We start from the raw sequence: 18574 nt of genomic DNA on the forward strand, positions 1-18574 counted from the left end.
TATTCAGCCGTTGTTTTTAATGACCAATTCGCATTTCAGTTTAAGTTGCCACAGATTTGTGCACAGCCCTAATTAAAACTTTTAAAACAATGGATTTAACATTGATACTTTATAATTTTATAATTATATATACTCACAGGCATATGCAGGAACATATACTCTATCCTCTGCAAAGAATGACTAATATTACTGTGGCCTAATAAGGAGTGACCGACTCCATGTATATCGTTATGTTTGCCTTATACTGTCCCCAGGTGCGTAATGGGTGCATGCCAGAAGGAGCAGCACAATGTCCATTGAACTGAAGCAAAAAAAGTGGACTCTTTTAAAATGCAATATTACAGAGTGCTATTTTTCTTATTAAACAAAACAAAAAAAAAAACACATGCTTTTTGGATGGGAGGCTGCAATGGATTAATGGCAGTTCAATTCTTGTCAAAACAGAACAATGATTTGAGATACTTGTGTTTTCATCTCCACTCTCACATTTTGTTTCAAGGCTGCTATCAAAGACTTGGCCCTGGCGTTTATGATGCATGCTCTTAAGCAACTTTTTTATGAACTTGCAGTGAGGACAGCAACTGACGTGTATTTATAGTCTGTGCACTGAATAAACTATAAATGTGGTTGCACGCTGCTTTTCTTGATGCTACGAACTTGGTCACTTGGGATGCTCGAAATTTCTTCCATGTGATTTTTATGTACACCGCCCGGACTACTCAAAGCCAGTGCTTTTATGTGAGTCATTTGAGTAATTGCTGTGAAAAGAACCCTCTTGTCGAGAGGTGTGTTAGACATTCTAGTAAATCTGCTTGTTGTTTGTCAACAAAACTATGCTCGAAGTGCTTACATGACTTGCACAAAATTTGATGGTGAGGCAGGTCGAGGAGGAGCCCATTAAATTTTGGTCCACTCAAGTTGACCGAACGGACAACATCATGCAATTCTGTTAAATATGGCCATAAGTGGGGAATATCTTGGTTCGTCTGAACCTGTTACCATCTGTTGTTGTTGCCCTGGTTCACGTTACTCCATGTTTCCGATGTCCCTGTTTGTCCTGCTTATAAGGCTCCATGAGCTCAATCAGTAAATCAGTCAAAATCGTGACTGCAGTTGACTTTAACGCGCTGTTTGCATCGTGTTGTCATACGCAGAAGAGAAATTGTAAGTTGTTTTCAAATGTAGGGAGTAAAGGTCAAAAGTCTTGAGAAAAATAAATATTCTCGTAAAGTACAGGCACCTGTATACCACTATGCTGAAGTCTCGAGCTTCAGTTCTGGTTCCCATTGTTATTTCAAACATCCACGCTCATCCTTCAGCCTCGGTCGTGCTTGCAGCCGACTGTCGGTCAATCGTTCTCAGTTTAATGCTGGGTATGAAGATCCTACCGACTTGCATCCTTACACCTCGTTCCAAATTATTCTGCAAATTATTTTGACTCTTATAGTCTGTGGAAACAGTGATCATTATAATTTTCAAGTCATCAACTCTTAGAGAATCAATTGAAACATTTTATAGGTTGTAAAGAACTGAAAATAGTCATTCGTCGAATTTGCGGCATTAGGTTGTATTTGCTGAAATCAAAAGTTACAAACATCTGAACAGGTCAGGTTACATTTGAAAGTACAACGATTTATTTGATAGCAGCTTTGCAATCCATCATCCAGTGAACGTTTTAGGTTTTGCAGATTCCCATCTTAAATTTATTTGCAGGATGTCTGAAGAGCCTCCTGAAGCTGCTGTTTTGGTGTCAACTGCCTCCCAAACTCATAGATCTTTGCTTGAGTATGCTCCAAAGGTCGTGAACAAAGTTGCGGTTTTTATTTTGGGAAAAAAAAGATGCAATCAAGGAGAAGTTCGTTTAAAACCATTCAAATCATTCTCTCATGGTTGATGACTGCAAAACTAAGCTGAGCGCAATTTGCATAAACTATTTATAAAAAGCTAAGAAAAATATCATTTACGCAATAATTTCAAACGTGGTGTATTAATCCAACTGCCTTGCACAGTTTGGTCAGACCATGAATTGTCCAATCCTCATATTCGCCATTTTTGAATTCTTTGTTGTTTCACAATCTAACTTGTCATTTACGGGATCAGCAAAGTAGTTCGTATTGTAGCCTGTGCAGCACCTGAAGGCCACGTGGTGACAATGTTGATGACATGACCGTTGGGAGGGCAGGCTTGCTTGGGCTTCCTGATCCCTTGAGTAGATTTCACATCAATATGCTTCTCCCTCCCGCGTGAACGCAGACCGTCTTACCTACGTCCAGCACGTGCTGCTCAATCAGTACCACAATGTCCAGGCAAGCTAAGGGAGGAGATGACAGAGACGCCAGTGTGCTGCACAGCAAGCACGAGGTGCTCTTTGTGTATGCTTTGTTGTCCGTGTGGCGGTTATTTGCCAGACAGCGAGAGGTGACAATGAGAAAGTGCAAACTGTTAGTGTTGAGATTTCACATGCCTATAAGGTAATTATATTCTTGTTTAGTGGCTGTTGTCGTTTGTGTGTCATGTGCCTCCACCGTAGTCGACATTATCTTTCCCCTCTCTCTGTTGTTCCATCTTTTGGCAGATGCCCTCTTTTCACAGCACTTGTTCCTCTTTCCCCAGTTGTAACAGACAGGAGCTACGAATACAATTGTGTTGTTCGGGGACAAAATCATAACAAACAGTCGTGTTTGTTTCCAACCCTCAAAAACACAAAAGTGGTGAGTGGCTACCAAATACAAAACAAAAATGGATTCTTTCGAATTTGGTCCAAAACACAAACATATTTAGAAAAGATATGTAGATAGTCATTAAAGAGACTATAAATATGTAAGACTCATTTTTATTTTTTTGATGTAAAACCATTTTTAAAAATGGTAATTACAAAAATAGGTCACACCTCATCTTACACTAGGCCAGGGGTCGGCAACACGCGGCTCTTGAGCCGCATGCTTCTCTTTAGCACCCCCCAGTGGCTCCCTATAGCTTTTTCAAAAATGTTTGAAAATGGAAAAAGATGGGAAGGAAATGCATTTTTTTGTTTTAATATGGTTTCTGTCAGAGGACAAACATGACACAAACATTCTTAACGTTTTCTGATGCTGTAAAAATGTGTCGATTAAATATTCAATGTCAACATTTCATCAACGAATATTTGCATCATCGCCTGCGACACACGTTTCTATTAGCAGGGCGGGATGTCAGTCAGGGGGCTGTTGTTTAAAAAAAAAAGAAAAAACAGCTTCCTTTCATGTACAACTCACTGAGGGTACTTGCTAAGAATGGGAATCTGGGCCGCCAAGAGAAGCATTTTTAAAAGGTACACGTGAGCTACGGTAGTCAGCACGCTGCGAAAGTGCATCCCGTGCCTCGTTCATCTTCGCGGCCGTTCCGGCTGTTGCTCATTACGGCATGCATGTGTAAGTGTGTGCGTATGCGCGCCTGTGCGGTAACGGGTCGATTGCGGGAGGTTGGTTGTTCAAAAAGTAGATCTTCTGTCAAAAAGGTTTGGGCACCCTTCCTCTACAGGATGAACTGCAGGGGAAAAAAAACTTTGAATCATGAATGCTCATTGTGTATTTGTAGCCAACTTAGTCATGTTTATAGCGGGCTAATATAGCTCATATAGATACATACAGCATGTGTTGTCTTCATTATAAGGCTTTTTATTCTTGCGGCTCCAGACATTTTTGTTTTTTGTTTATTTTGGTCCAATATGGCTCTTTCAAAATTTGGGCTGCCGACCCCGGCCCTAGGCTGACATGTTTCGCTGTCATCTTTCTGCTAAAGATACCCGAAGAAGACAAAGTCAGCGAACGTAGTTCCTCAACATTATGACTACAGCATTTGTAACAAAGCCAATACACTTACTTTGCCACTTAAGGGAATACTTGAACTCATTTATGATGACATTTTCAGAATCAGAATCATCTTTATTGGCCAAGTTTGTAGAACACACAAGGAAGTTGTCTCCGGTAGTACAGGCTACCCAAGTATCATCAATAACAAGCAACTACGATAAACAAGGACACGACAAATAAGGATGGAATTGCTTGCACCTCCGCTGAAGACATTGGTGGCAGGCTTGAGAGGGATGGGGCTGTCAACTGCTCACCACCTGGTGGTGTTTTGACTCAGATTGTGGGGAAAGATGCCAGTCTGGCCTGGCAGTCCCAAAAATTGTGAGGGTCTAATGGGAATGTCTGGCAGAATCTCCTGTCAGAAAGAGTTTCAACTCGCACCTCTGGCAGAACTTTGCCCACATCCCGGGGGTGGCAGGGGTCATTGAGTCATGTTGCATGCCTACATTGTTGTTAATCAGAGCGGTGTCTCCAAGGTGCCTGTCGTGGTGGCAATTCCTGAACCCGCTGGTGGACACCAGCGATAAGGGATGCTCTCAAACTGAAAAAAAGAGTCTTATCAGGCCCTTTTGGCCTGTGGGACTCTGGAGCCAGCTGACAGATCTCTGCTTGCCAAGTGGAATGCAGCTGCAGCAGTCGCTTCGGGCATGGAAGGAGTTTGGCGAGACCATGGAAGAACGACTTCTGCCCAGCTTTGAGAAGTCTCTGGTCCTCCGTCCGGCGTCTCATGAGGGGGAAGGAGCGCATCATTACTCCCGTGTATAGTGGAGATGGGGTGCTGCTGACCTTGACTCAGAATGTTGTGAGTTGGTGAGGGGAATAATTCGAAGACCTCCTCAATTCTGGAGAAATTAAGATAGACTCTCCTATCTCTGGGGTTGGAAGTCACTGAGGTGGTTTCGAAAGCGCCTCAATGGCAAAGCCCCACAGGGGTGGATGAGATTTCCCCCAGAGTTCCTAGGGGCTCTGGACATTGTCAGACAGTCCTGGTTGACACGGCCCCCATTGACAACGGGGATTGGCAGACAGGGGTGGTGGTGTCCCATTTTAAGGGACCGGAGTGTGTGTTCCAACTACAGATGGATCACATTCTTCAGCCTCCCTGATAAGGTCTTTTCAGGAGTGCTGGAGAGAAGGGTTCATCAGGAGGTCGAATCTTGTATTCAGGAGAAGCAATGTAGTTTTCGACCCGGTTGTGGAACTGTAGAGATGCTCTTCTACACCCTTGGCAGGGTCCTCGAGGATGCATGGGAGTTGGCCCAACCCGTCTGTTTTGTGACCTTGAAGGAACCCTGATGAACTCTGACGTGCATTTTTCTACCTTCGCCAACAGTCGCAGATGTTCACCCCCTCAGTGGAATAAGAGCTAAAATCAGGGCCTTATGAATATGGCTTGAAAATAACACCCCTCAACAACATGCATCATGTGCAGCTCTGATAATTGTGTGTGACTAACATTTATGTCATCGATTTCTTTTTAACTTTCCTCCCTTAATTTTTATAAATTACTTTCTACATTAGATGTTTTTGGGATTTTTTTGGGGGGGGGGTGTTTTGTTTTTTAGCCCATGCTGAAAGACGTGGAAAGACACTGCATGGTGGTTGCTTCATAAAGCTTGCATGTGTTCTCCAGCATGTTGGGCTTGCATTTTTCATTTGATATTAGTGTTAAGGAGGCAGTGCTCCAGTTCTAAAGCCACACTGAAGTAACAGTCTGTGTTGTCATGTCTTGTCGGGCTTGCCTTAGTTTCATGATGTTCATCCCATGGAACAAGCCAATAAAAATAAGAACATTACAGAAAATTACCAAGTTATAAAACTAAACCTATTTTTGACGATGACTCTCAGCTGGGTTTGGTGGCATTTCAAGTCTTGCATTCATGCAAACATTCTGTCACATATTGAGCAGCAGTTGCTTGCAATTTTTCACTTGGGTGACCATTGTGCGCAACACCTCAGTGAGGAGTGGCCGTGCATGTGTGCGTTCGTCAATCTTTATCATACCATGCGCAGTCATGGTTTCATGACAAAATGTACACCAATCCAGAACAATGCCAATCAAATCAAGCAGGAAGAGGTCTAAGTACAAAGCAACATTTTTCTGAGCTTCATACACCCGAGAATCAGAATCAGAATCAGATTTATTGGCCACATATGCAAGAAACACACAAGGAATGTGTTTCCCAGTTTCAACCCATACAGAAGAACATAGACAAGACAGAAATAACCCACATGGGGGAGAGAGAACGAGAAGCCTGGCAGGTCGCTGTTAAACGCCCCGATATCGTAGATGTGAAAGGAAAACAGTCGGGAAGAGGAGGGAAAAAAACAAGTTTATTTCTACCTCATGCGCTGATTTGTTAGCTCACAGCCAATCAGAGTGACTGATTGTCATCGACAGTGACCCAATTTTACATACTTCAATCAATGGCTCATTCATTCAAATTATATCTAAAACTCTAGTTAAAAAGTTGACACAAGCTTCTCTTAATTCTTCACAATTTTAAATTTTGCTTTTTACTTTTTTTTTCTGCATGTGTTACGAGTGTGTTGGGCAAGATTGGTCTGTGTGTACATGTGATTTCATGACACCGTGACCCTAGAAAATATGATAAACAATGAATTCTCAGCCATGTTGTTCGCTTGCTGTGGTGTGAAAGATATGATTTTGATTGATGCTGACTGAAAAAAAAAAAAAAAAAATTGAAATCAATTGCAATTGGCTGGCAACCAGTTCTGAGTGTCCCCCACCTACTGCCGAGAGACGACTGAGATAGGCTCCAGCACACCTGTGAGCCTCATGAGGATAAGCGGATTGGAAAATGGATGGATGGATGTAAAAATGGGTTGTTCTTTACTTAATCCAGAGTCATTTTACATTTGCATTTTGATCAATTTTTTTCTTCAAATATGAATTTAATATAAATAACTTCCAAGAAGTTAGGAGTCCAAGAATGCTACATCCATGTGAAAATGGCCTTGGCCGCCCCTGGCTGCCACGTCGCTCAGCCCCCGACATTGAGAGCACAGCAACCTTGTTGTGTGCAAATAAAGCAAGGAATTATTGTGTCACTCAAATGCATCATCGTGGCTGAAGACTCATTTATGATTTCGTTCTGAAAGTGTTCTTGTTCCCTGGAACACACAGTCAATGTTTATGACCACTATTAAATCAATTTGTTTTTTTCCTCCTCAGAATTTTCTCTCCTACAAACATACTAAAATCTTCTCAGTCACTGCAGCTTTTTTCAGATGTGTTCAAGCAATTGAATACCCCGCGATGTTTCACGATGTATCATGCAAAGGTTTAAAAATTTGGTTTCACCTTAATTGGTTGCGTAATTGAATTATAATTTACAGTTGTTTTGTGGCCGTACGGTTCAACTGCCTTTCTGATGAGTCTATTAGAGTGAACAGTGTTGCTTGGGCATAATACAGTACACAAAGAGCTGTCAAGTGTTGCAGCTATGCATCAATTGAGCTCAGTAAGCGATCCAAGGAATTAGACATGAACAGCTGAACTTGGGAAAAAAACAGGCTATGGTTTGTAATGTTTTTTTAATATGGCTGCCAAGAAATGATGGATTATTGGATTTGATTGGAATTAGCGTTAAGTAACAGAAGGCCGAAGAAGCTAAGGCACTTCACTTCAGTCATGTCACAGTCTCTCTATGTCAGATGCTGCAAAAGCTCCAGTTGTCTATGTGCAACGCACAACCACACAACATTGAACCTTTTGCCGTAATTCCAAAAGATATGTTGGGTGCAAACACAACACTGTTCATCACTAAGAGAACACCATACCTCCAGTGAAGCTTTGTAGTGGCAACATCATGCTTTCGATCTGTATTTCTGCATCTTGAACAGGGGCCTAAACGGTGCTTTAAGTGGAAAAATATAAGGGATAAATTAGGTGGCGGGTAACAGCAGATAATCATTATAATGAATTCAGAAATATATATCCATCATTTAATCCATCGATTATCCGAGCCGCTTAACATCATATGGGCAGCGGGCATGATGGCGCCTGTCCCAGCCATCTTCGAACAGAAGGCGGGGTACACCCGGAACTGGTTGCCAGTCACAGGGTATATGAATATAGTATATAATAGATAGTAAATATACTATCTAATAAATAAATAAGTATAGAAATAACGGTGGAAACTTGTGCGGTATTATACAATTACGGGGTAATTAACTTGCAGCTTAGCTTGCTAACCTTTTTGTTTTTCCTCAACGCATTTATAATGGACGTCAATGCCACAAATACCAGTGCACCACGGAATATGGCTCCTTAAAACAAAAAAAGTGGAAAGACATCACATCACAAGTACAAGTTAGACAACAGTTGCTTGCTAATTATATGCTGATGTAATAGAGTGAGAAAGCCTGGAGGTTTGTGGTTGTCAATATTCAACATGAGCACACCAGAATTCTTCATCTCATTCGAGCCCTCCACTTTGGGGAATAGCCTGAAATAACAGCTCCACCCCCGCCTCGGCAGACGGCTTCATTAGAGCTTGCCGAGCCTGTGAAGCATCTCCCACTATGGGACCACCCAGTCCTACCAGTCAAACTCCCAGACAACTTCACTTTCATCTCACGCCAATGAGGTGAATGCAAAGCGGATAGATGAGCCTTCATGTTTCACGTGAGGGATTTGTTTTGTGGTTCTCTGACTTGTCTGCTAAATGGCTTCCATTTAACGTTTGCTTTTCAGATAAAAAAGCCAATAAGGGAAAAACCTGCTATGTGTAGAAGCATCTCATGATCAGGTGTTTGTGTACATTGGTAAGATTAAAACTTGGGTCGTGTGTCAAACGTGATTTTTTACTAATCCCACATAGAATGCATTGATGCTGTCCAAGTGGTTGGGAGACTTTTTGAATTTGGCTCAATGTATCGGAGACAGAATCAAGCCAAACCTTCCTACCACTTGTGAGGATGAGCTGTCATTGGCGTACATTATGTTTAGATGCACGTCCAAACATGAAACATGAACACAAGATTCAATCGGTCACCTGGCCCGCAATCCAATTTCATTCGGATGATTTTTGTCGTAGACTTGCGAGCAAAAAATTATGAGCGCTCTATGGTGGCAGTGGATTCAACCCACTTCGCCCGAAGGTGCGGTTTGGCAGATAGGAAGCAACTCTTCAGAAAAGATGCTTCACGCCCTTTAAATCCACTCCCAGTTGAATTCCAAATTATGTTGTGTCGTTAAAAAAACAGAGTAGCATTTTGCTTAATGCTAACAAACGATGCTAACCGCACTAGTATTACGGGGTCAGAACTATTTCAGCAGTGGATATTTGAATCAACACAAATGGAGGAGGATCACATATACACGGATAATATAACGATACTCACAGGCTTATATATATATTCTTCATCCTCTGTGAAGAACTACTAAAATTATTGCAGCTTTTGCATTTCCTTATGTCTGTATAATAGTGCCTCCAAATGGCCAAGGCTCACACACAAGAAGGATGCAGCACAATGTCCATTGAACTGAAGTTAAAAAAAAATGGCAGAAATGGTTTAACTAAGTTAATCTTATTTAATTATATAATTACTGCATGTATTTATTAACTGCTAGATTAAAGAGTACAATGTTCTTTTCAAACACATTCATGTTTTTGGGGGTAGGCTGGAAACAAATTAATGACATTTACATCCATTTCATTGGGGGTTGATGACTCGAGATGAGAGTTTTGAGTCACAAGTGTGGTCAAAGAACAACAAAATATCAAGGCACCACTGTACTAACTTAATTTCAACTTTTATAATGAACGTGTCTTGGGCTTTCTTAGGTCACGCTGAAAACCTTCATACAGTATGAAAGTCATATCATGAAAAGAATCTAAAACCTGCTTGTGTAATCGCAAATTCCCGGCTTGCCAATTAGAAATGGCCCCACTGTAAAACAAAATTAGGATACCATCGTTATTTTATTGTCTGATTGAGCAGGCTGCCATTTCCTGTGATGCTGTGAGCCAAGCATTTTTCCCCAACACTCATTCATTTCCTGTGTGTTGTCTCTGATGCACGAGCTTTTAGTAGCAATATAAGGTTATTGAGCATTCGCGGCAAATCCCCTTTTGCCTTCAACCCCCAGTCTCTTCCCCCCAGACTTAAATTGTAGTACAGTAATTTATTGTCACCTGCCAAACATAATTTTGTTTACTCCTCTTCAGGTACCACACGCGCCCCCCGAGACGGAGAGGTGCCAGGGGTGGATTACAACTTCCTGTCAGTGGATGACTTCCTAGAACTTGAAGAGAGTGGTACACTGCTTGAAATTGGAACATATGAGGGTGAGGATGACTGTCATAACGATGAAGACGGACATTCTGTGTGTAACATTGTGTTCTGATTCATCACGGTTAAAAAAAAAAAAAAAAAAAAAGAGCATAACAATAATCCAAATGAATGTTCCCTACATGCAGGTGGGCCGTCAGATTGTACAGTTGATTTTGATTAGACATGATTGCCGGACCAGGCTCACGCTACATCTGCCCGTCTCCTTCTGATTAGGACTGTGTTTTCCCATGCTCTAAATCTCAGACTTACACAAACCTGTGTGCATGTATAAACGTGACACATGTGGAGAGATGTGTGTGTGTGTATAAGGAAGTAAGTGTGTGTCTTTGGGGAAGGCTTTGTGATTGGGTGTTTGTAGGCCTGGTAGAGAATGTTACAACACTAATCTGCTTGGCAGCAGTCTGCGACTCCGTTGGCATTTTGGCACATTTCTCTCTTTCACACAGACAATGTCACAAACCTGTTCGCAGGAGTCTGTCACCAGCAAACTGATGGAGATCGATCCATCTATCCACCTATCGATCAAATCAAACCGTTCTTGAATCATTTCGCACCCAACGTGTCAAAAACCGTATCGAATCATCTTTTGTGGAGAGATGCACACCCTAAGAGACGGTCAATCAAGTCATAAAAAAAGAAAGACAGAAATTTGTCACAATGCACATTCATAAAATTCCAAATGCCCTGAGTGAAGATAAGAGAACAGTGTCCCTACTGTGAAACATGGCGGAGGCTCGGTTATGTTCTTGAGAGTCTTTGCTTCATCTGGCACGGGGTGTCGGAATCGGTGCAGGGTACTTTGAAATCTTAAACCTATTAAGGCATTCGGAAGAAAATACTCTGCCTTGTATCAGAAAGCTAGGTCTCAATCACAGGTCATCGGTCAGGATACGAGCACAAAAGACCTAAGAATGGCTAATAGCAACACACTTCACTTTTCTGAAGGGGCCTTGTTGAGCCTTGATCTAAATCCTGTCTGTGGAAGGCATTGCAACATGCCACCGGAGAAGGCACCCTTCAAACCTGGAGACAGTTAGAGAAACACCTGACGACAGGTGCGGAGGTCTGATTGGCATTTACAGAAACCCTTTCATTTCAGTGACTGCTTTAAAACATTACACACTGAGTTTCCTGTGAAGGTCCAGTATTATCCCTGTGGGTTTTCATTCGATTCAATTATCCAAACTTTATGCCTGACAAGATGACTCAAAAATGGTGTCGTTGCAATAAATCAGCTGCCCTTTTCACTGGTTACCAAGATGACAATAGAGAACATATTTAGTCCGGTGTATTGGAGCTCACTTTTATACAAATGATATCAATCTCGCAAAAGTCTGTGTTAAATCAAGCAAGCCAGGCTAATGCTAAAACAACAACTGAGCCACATGCCAGCTGTTGGTAGTAATCGACTCATAGATGTTCTGAACGTTTTTTTTTTCTTGCACCTAGTGTCTGTTCTTGAGTCTTTCTCCTTCTGCCTCTCAAGCATACTAATGTCCTCCTTGTTGCCTAGGTAACTATTATGGGACCCCCAAGCCGCCAAGGCAGCCCGTCATTGGGACAGTGATTCTCGGAGATGTAGGTTCCCAGCAGTCCACCCCCAAGCGCACCAAGTCCTACAATGACATGCAAAGCGTCCGAGTAGTGCCTACTGACGACAACGATGACGACCAGGCCTCGGAAATGAACAACACTTTCACAGGTGAGAGCAGCACAGTGCATTTCCTTCCTCAATGTCTCTTTCTCTCGCTGTCTGTCTGTGCCGGTCATCTTCTCCACCCGCAAGAAGAGTATGTGCGTATGAGAAGTGTTTGCCCGAGATCAGCGATATAATGGGAGGGAGATAATGTGTGTCTTTGAGCTCCCATGTCGAGCGAGTGGTTACATCATGTCTTTGTCAGACTGAGTTCTCTACTCACAACCCTCCAAACACTGCCATCTGCCTGTCAGGAGTGGAGCGAGATTTGTCAGGTTTTGAATCATACGTTTGGATGTGATAGAATGCAATTTTGAAATTGTAATGGCTGCTGATATATATATATATATATATATATATATTTTTTTTTGATGACCGAATTTACAGCTGAATTTTGTTATTTAATATTAAAGTGCTCTGGTGACTCTGAAAGAAGCCCCTGAAGCTTGTAGGTGGTGGCTTTCAAATTTTGCTGTGGCGTGGAATGCCCAATGACAGAAGGGTGGGATGTATTCCAGCCACTGGACGGAGGCTTTTAGCTAAAATACAAATATGTATGTACAGTAGACATGGGCATTAAAAAGCTGTTTATTAGCGTGCATTCAGCAGACGTACCCAAAACATTGAGAGTGAGGACAGTGGCTTGATTTAAAAAAGATATATACATTCATTCATTCATTTTCCTATCCGCTTATCCTCACAAGGGTCGCGGGGGGTGCTGGAGCCTATCCCAGCTGTCTTCGGGCAGTAGGCGGGGGACACCTTGAACCGGTTGCCAGCCAATCGCCGGGCATACACAGACAAATAACCATCCACGCTCACAATCACACCTAGGGACAACTTGGAGTGTTCAATCAGCATGCCACACACGTTTTTGGAATGTGGGAGGAAACCAGAGTACCCGGAGAAAACTCACGCAGGCATGGGTAGAACATGCAAACTCCACACAGGGAGGCCAGAACTGCAATTGAACCCGGTACCTCTGCACTGTGAGATCAACATGCTAACCACTGGACCACCGGGCCGCCGAGATATATGCAGTCCTTGTTAATTATTATGATGATTTTTTTTTTTTTTTTAATCATTACAATTTGGCAGGGTTGTTAACAACCCTCCTCTCTGTGATGTGTCAAATTCTGAAAATATGATCATGTTCACTTTACAGGGATTTAAAAAGAAGACATTTTAAATAAATTGCCCCCATCAGTTCCAGTTTCTGTGAAGCTCTTTGCTGCTTTGTGACTCTTTTCCCACCCCTCTTAACAGTGTGGATGTGTGCCCTCCTTGTGTCCACTTGCCAGGCTGCCAGAATGTTGAATTAGCATTTTGATCAGGCATGAAAGGAGCACAGAAGTGGTCTAGGACTAGCTGGGCCAGAGCTTGGAAATGAGGGGGGGGCAATGTTCGAGAAAGCTAATTTATGGATAATGAGAAAATGAGAGGGTGGTGATCCAAAACAGAGTAGAGAAAAGACCTTCGGTGGGAAAATGAACATATTCCTGTACAGCCTCTTTTCGGTACTCTGAAAAAATAAATCATGTGTTGAATTTACTCCATTTTATTTTGTCAACTGGCTGCAAACAATAGAACCATCTGGATTTAGATACATGTTTTTAAGTCACTGTTATAAAAAAATGTATCTAATGTATCTGGATCCAGATGATTTTATTTCATGCCACCAAAAATGCAACTAAAATTGAGTAACTTCAACACACCGATTTTTTTTTTTTTTTCAACGTGCATCAATGAGGGTGAAGGGGCTGGCTAAGGGTGTGAGGTTGCATGACAATGACTTGCTTATTTCCACTGTTCTACTCTGGCTTGTGTGAGATATAAACTGTCTTTTGTTCTTCCATGTTGTTCCTTGTCTTGCCTGTTTTGTTACCCAGGATCCTTAGTGCGTAGTCTCTTCCCCTCTCCTTTGTTGTGCGCAGGTAACCCTAGCGACCAGGACGAGAGCCGCGGTGGTATCCTCCGGCCGTACCCCGCGCGTGACAACGCTCCTTCCTGTGGTCTGAACAATGCGGCCATCTCCACAGCGGACAGCGGGCAGCAGACCCTGGCAGAGCCGCAGGTCTCCCCGGAAGACGCGTTGGGACCGCTGCCCGAAAACTGGGAGATGGCCTACACTGAGAATGGAGAACTTTACTTTATAGAGTATGTGTTCAAGCCTGAAAGAGCTCCCATTTCAACAGCATGAATTCACTCTTTGCTCGAACTGATATAGTCAACACAGCTCACACAGTTGTCACTGCATTTGACCCCCGTTGCACGTCTTGCCCCCCAATGATGTGGCTTTAACGCCCGCCCGGCCATCCCGTTAATCCCTGCATGCGCCGATCTCGAAAGGAGATCAAACCCCGATCACCTGATTACCTCCACCTCTTTGTCCTCTCTGCAGCACAACAAAGGCACACCACCAGGACATGGCTGTGCATTTAAAGAGCTTGTATGTTCATTTTTCAAATCACTATTGTTTCTTTTTACATTGAAGGGGAGGGGGAAAAAAAATCCAGGGTTTGATTGTTTATATCTTGCCTGTGTCGCTCTGTTATTCGTATTTGTCTGTGCAGCAGAGGCCTGCATTCCTTGATAAATATGCAAACGTCTTTCAAATTTAAGTTGCTTTTGACTTGTGTTTTAGCAAAGAGGATCCTTTGAACAAATTTTCGTTGTTCTTTGTGTTCTTTCAGCCACAACACAAAGACCACATCATGGTTGGATCCCCGGTGTCGAGACAAAGCCTCCAGGCCTCTGGAGGAGTGCGATGATGATGGTAAGCTGCCACAGAATTTAGCGTACGTACTACTTGAGCAGTGTGAAATAATGTCCAGCTATCTGGAAAGAAAATTAGAAGTTGGCGAGAAATCAGGGTCCAAGAGGCCGCTGTGACTCATGTTTACAAATTAACACACATCGGGAAATGGCACCACCAAGTGGTAAAGTAGCATACTTCTACTGTAGGTGACATTTTTAGGTGATGCCACCTCCTGTTTTGCTGTGACTTTCTAAGGGGTCTCTTCTTCCCTGTTTTTCTCCTGTCACCACTGTCATTTCATTCTTTTATTTATTCCTTCCTTCCCCCACCTGATTCTCCTCTACTCCCCATCCCTTTTCTGTTTCTTCATATTTTTTTTCTCTGTTTCATTCTGCTTTCACCTTGGAGAAGAGGGGATACATACGGAGGACCTGGAGAGTGATCTCGGTAGGATGTCTCTGTTTTACCAGCCTGGTCACCAGAAGCGGGTTTATTGCCAAGATTTGACATAAACACAAACATGAATTTTGGCTCAATTGAATGGTGCATGGAGAGAGGGGTAGCAGTAGTAAAAACAAAAAACATCTGAAATAATCAAATGAAAAATGAAATTCTCTAAGCCTGAATGAATGCGCTTAACTTTTGGCACATTCAGATGGGGTCACTAATGATCCTCATGCTCTGTCATGGCTTCCTAAGGATGACACATGGATGCATGTTTGTGCCCCTGGCAGACTGGAAAATAGCTCATCTGCACGACCCGGCATCAGCGAAGGGGGCACGTACTGCCCGTTCAACAAATGTTTCTGTCAACAACAAATTCACAAATACATCCTTTGTACTCAAACAGGCAAAATACGTAGTCCATTGTTTACTTACATACTATCCCGTCAGCAGACAATTCACGACACAAATGTTACAGTGCAGTACCCAGTGTTTATGATGGCGCTGATCAGTCGTCTGATTGTTGACATCACAAGGAAACCAGGTCATGGTTTCATTTATGATGCCTTGTGGCATCTCTGCACAAATGATTGTCGCTAAATATTATTCCAACAGGAATTAGTTACACAAATAATCAATTTGTCGTGTGGCTGTCAATGTGCTGATTTGATGCCACGGTAGTTCACCGCTCGCTGATTGTTGTTCAATGTTTTACGCTCTCTTTTATTTCAGAGCTGCCGCCAGGATGGGAGAGGATAGATGACCCAGTGTATGGAATTTACTATGTCGAGTAAGTAAATCACCTTGTTGGCACATCACCTTGCGGCGCCAAAGGAATCAAGCTGTCCCCTCTCACAAATACAGTTTACAACGCATTTAAACGGGAGCCCTGTCAAATCCAATGAACATTTCCTCCCCTCGGTGTCAGTCATATAAACAGGAAGACCCAGTATGAGAACCCAGTGGTGGAGGCGCGGCGTCGCAAAATCCTGCAGGAACAGCAGCAGCAGCCGCAGCCTCCAGAAGGTGAGCGGTACATTCGAGGTTGGTTTCCTGCCCATTTTTTCTTTCTTTCTTCCTTTCTTCCTTCCTTTCTTTCTTTCTTTCTTTCTTGATGTTTCTTGAGTGTCTCGTTCACTGCTCACCGGGGTTTGGGTGTTAAAAACTCTCGATTTGTTGTATGTTGCAGATAAAAGCATTTGCTTGCCAAATCAGTCATGTATTGTATTGGACATGTTTATTAATTCAATTCGAGCCATCCCAAACCGTGGTGCTGCTCTATGTAGTTTTTATTTTAGTGGTGGAAATACGCATGGGTTGTACGTTGTTTTCTATTTGCTTTACCATGAAAAGTTGGTTCTTGCTTTCGACCATCTTTTGATAATTTACACATTGATTTGCTCCATTATCATAATATAACTTTGTTCCATGCTGAATATGTTTGTTTCAAGAGGACATAAAAAATAACAGATCGTATGCTCAATATTGGCCCTCACAAACCACAGGATTTGGTGCAAATGGAAATCGAAAGAAAGTCCTCCGTCAAGAAAATAATGCTCACTTTAGATTAAAAGTGGGAAAGATACACTGTAGACGTTTAACAATGCTTATTGTCGTTGTAGTGCTGCAATTCACCATATTGAGAGATGTTACATATATTTTGGTTCCCTATTGAGCTACGTGAGCTGGGCCATAGGTTGGAAATTATATCCAAATGATATCAACAGCGAAATGGAATCAGAGTTGGTATTTTTGATGCAGTTTGTTTGTTTTTTTTTTTTTTTTTTTTTTTTTTTTTTGCACGTCAGGTTCTTGAGATATTTTCATGTTTTGTTTTTAAGGTTGACCAATAAAAACTTGCACAATACAGATTTTTCCCTTGCGTTGTAATTAATAGCAACGACGTTTCTGTTGCTGAACCTAACCCTTAATTCATAAATATTTCAAAATATGTTACATATTATATACTTAGTATTATGAAAACCTGATGTGGCCGGACAAAGAATCAACGCAGAAAGAAATCCTCTCAAAAATGTACTTGCATCTCTGATTCAAAAAATGTTTTGTTAACCAGTCTAATCATATAATAGTGCACATAATAAACAATACATGTTCATGGCTGCATTTTGTTTACATGATTGATTGTGTTAATCCAAAGTGATCATTATCAGTCGTTGTGTTGGAGCTCGACAGATGGTGCATTGTGTAGCAAATAAATGGTCTTGTGGGTGTACTTTGTCCTGCTTTTATAGATGCGTGTGTGTGTGTGTGTGTGTGTGGCCATGGAAATACAACTTTGAGATGCATATGTGGGGACTGACATGAAAGGTTTGTCTCGATAGAGTGGATAGAGGAGCACTCTTCAGCTGCAACACCACTGGTAAACTACGTTCCAAACCACCTCGAGACCTACAGGGACCCTCAAGTCCCACCAACACTACCTCCGGTCCCCACAGGAGCCAAACGTAAATGTCCAGTTTTCCTATCTTATCATGTGGCATGGTGTTTTGTATTTAGCTTTCACATGATCTACATCTGCATTGCAGTTTTCTTTTGTTTTTGTTTTTTTGTGGTGTACAGTTTCGTCAGTGTTTGATCAATGACTAGTACCACTCGAGCGAAAAATCTGAAATGCAGATTTGAATTTTTTTTTCCTGCACCACTGTGCAGGAGGAAAGCCGTTCTTCACCAGAAACCCCGCAGAGCTAAAAGGAACGTTCATTAACACAAAGCTGAAGAAGAGCCGTCGTGGCTTCGGCTTCACTGTGGTCGGAGGTGATGAGCCAGATGAGTTCTTACAGATCAAAAGTCTGGTGCTGGACGGACCTGCAGCCGTGGATGGCAAGATGGAGACAGGTGCAGTACACGTTTGGCATCAGTAGGAGACACTGTCTTCTTTTCCAAGCTCAACTGCTCTCTCAAGTACAGTACTTGAGCCGCTCATGTCCCATCAAAATGTCCCCATCTCAAGAACGGCTAAATATCACATGAATTACTTGATAAGGACACTTGAAAGGTAATATGTAACAGTACTTAAAGTTCATAGACGAGTATAGAAAAGTGACTTTTTTGTGTGTAGATCGGACTACAGTGCACTGAACCACTTTTGTGTCAAATTGAAGAGCGAAACTTTTTTTTTTTGGTCATTTGAGTGACAGTCGCCCCCAAAAGCAGTTTCTCTAAACAGCGCTGTTTAGAGATGGGGATAGGGTCTGTTGTAATAACCAAGGCGGCAGATAGTCATATAATTTGCCTCCTGCAACATTTAATCGTTGTGATGCAGGTGATGTCATCGTCAGTGTGAACGACACCATCGTGCTGGGTTACACCCACGCTCAGGTGGTGAAGATCTTCCAATCCATCCCTATTGGCTCCATGGTGGACTTGGCCTTATGCCGTGGTTACCCGCTGCCCTTTGACCCAGATGACCCCAACACCAGTCTGGTCACCTCGGTGGCCATCTTGGACAAGGAGCCCATTATCGTCAATGGACAGGAAACC

General features: G+C 42.4%; 1 protein-coding gene across 14 annotated transcripts in view; it reads left to right on the plus strand.

Annotated features, from left to right (window-relative positions):
* LOC109528440 (membrane-associated guanylate kinase, WW and PDZ domain-containing protein 1) overlaps positions 1-18574 on the plus strand; it is an 80390-nt gene that overhangs the window by 33356 nt on the left and 28460 nt on the right. For 3 of the 14 annotated variants that reach the window (XM_019891021.1, XM_019891008.1, XM_019891011.1), the window contains exons 3-13: positions 10049-10168; positions 11689-11877; positions 13761-14028; positions 14273-14320; positions 14565-14647; positions 15038-15076; positions 15806-15863; positions 16002-16117; positions 17416-17538; positions 17744-17929; positions 18357-18574. The exon at positions 18357-18574 is cut by the window's right edge and continues 394 nt beyond it. In XM_019891021.1, coding sequence (XP_019746580.1) covers positions 10049-10168; positions 11689-11877; positions 13761-14028; positions 14273-14320; positions 14565-14647; positions 15038-15076; positions 15806-15863; positions 16002-16117; positions 17416-17538; positions 17744-17929; positions 18357-18574 — 1448 coding nt within the window. The remainder of the gene's footprint in view (positions 1-10048; positions 10169-11688; positions 11878-13760; positions 14029-14272; positions 14321-14564; positions 14648-15037; positions 15077-15805; positions 15864-16001; positions 16118-17415; positions 17539-17743; positions 17930-18356) is intronic. The other 11 variants (XM_019891022.1, XM_019891016.1, XM_019891010.1 and 8 more) reach the window with 10 other exon arrangements.

This window comes from Hippocampus comes, unplaced genomic scaffold (assembly GCF_001891065.2).
Source record: "Hippocampus comes isolate QL1 unplaced genomic scaffold, H_comes_QL1_v1.1 scaffold174, whole genome shotgun sequence".
NCBI lineage: Eukaryota > Metazoa > Chordata > Actinopteri > Syngnathiformes > Syngnathidae > Hippocampus > Hippocampus comes.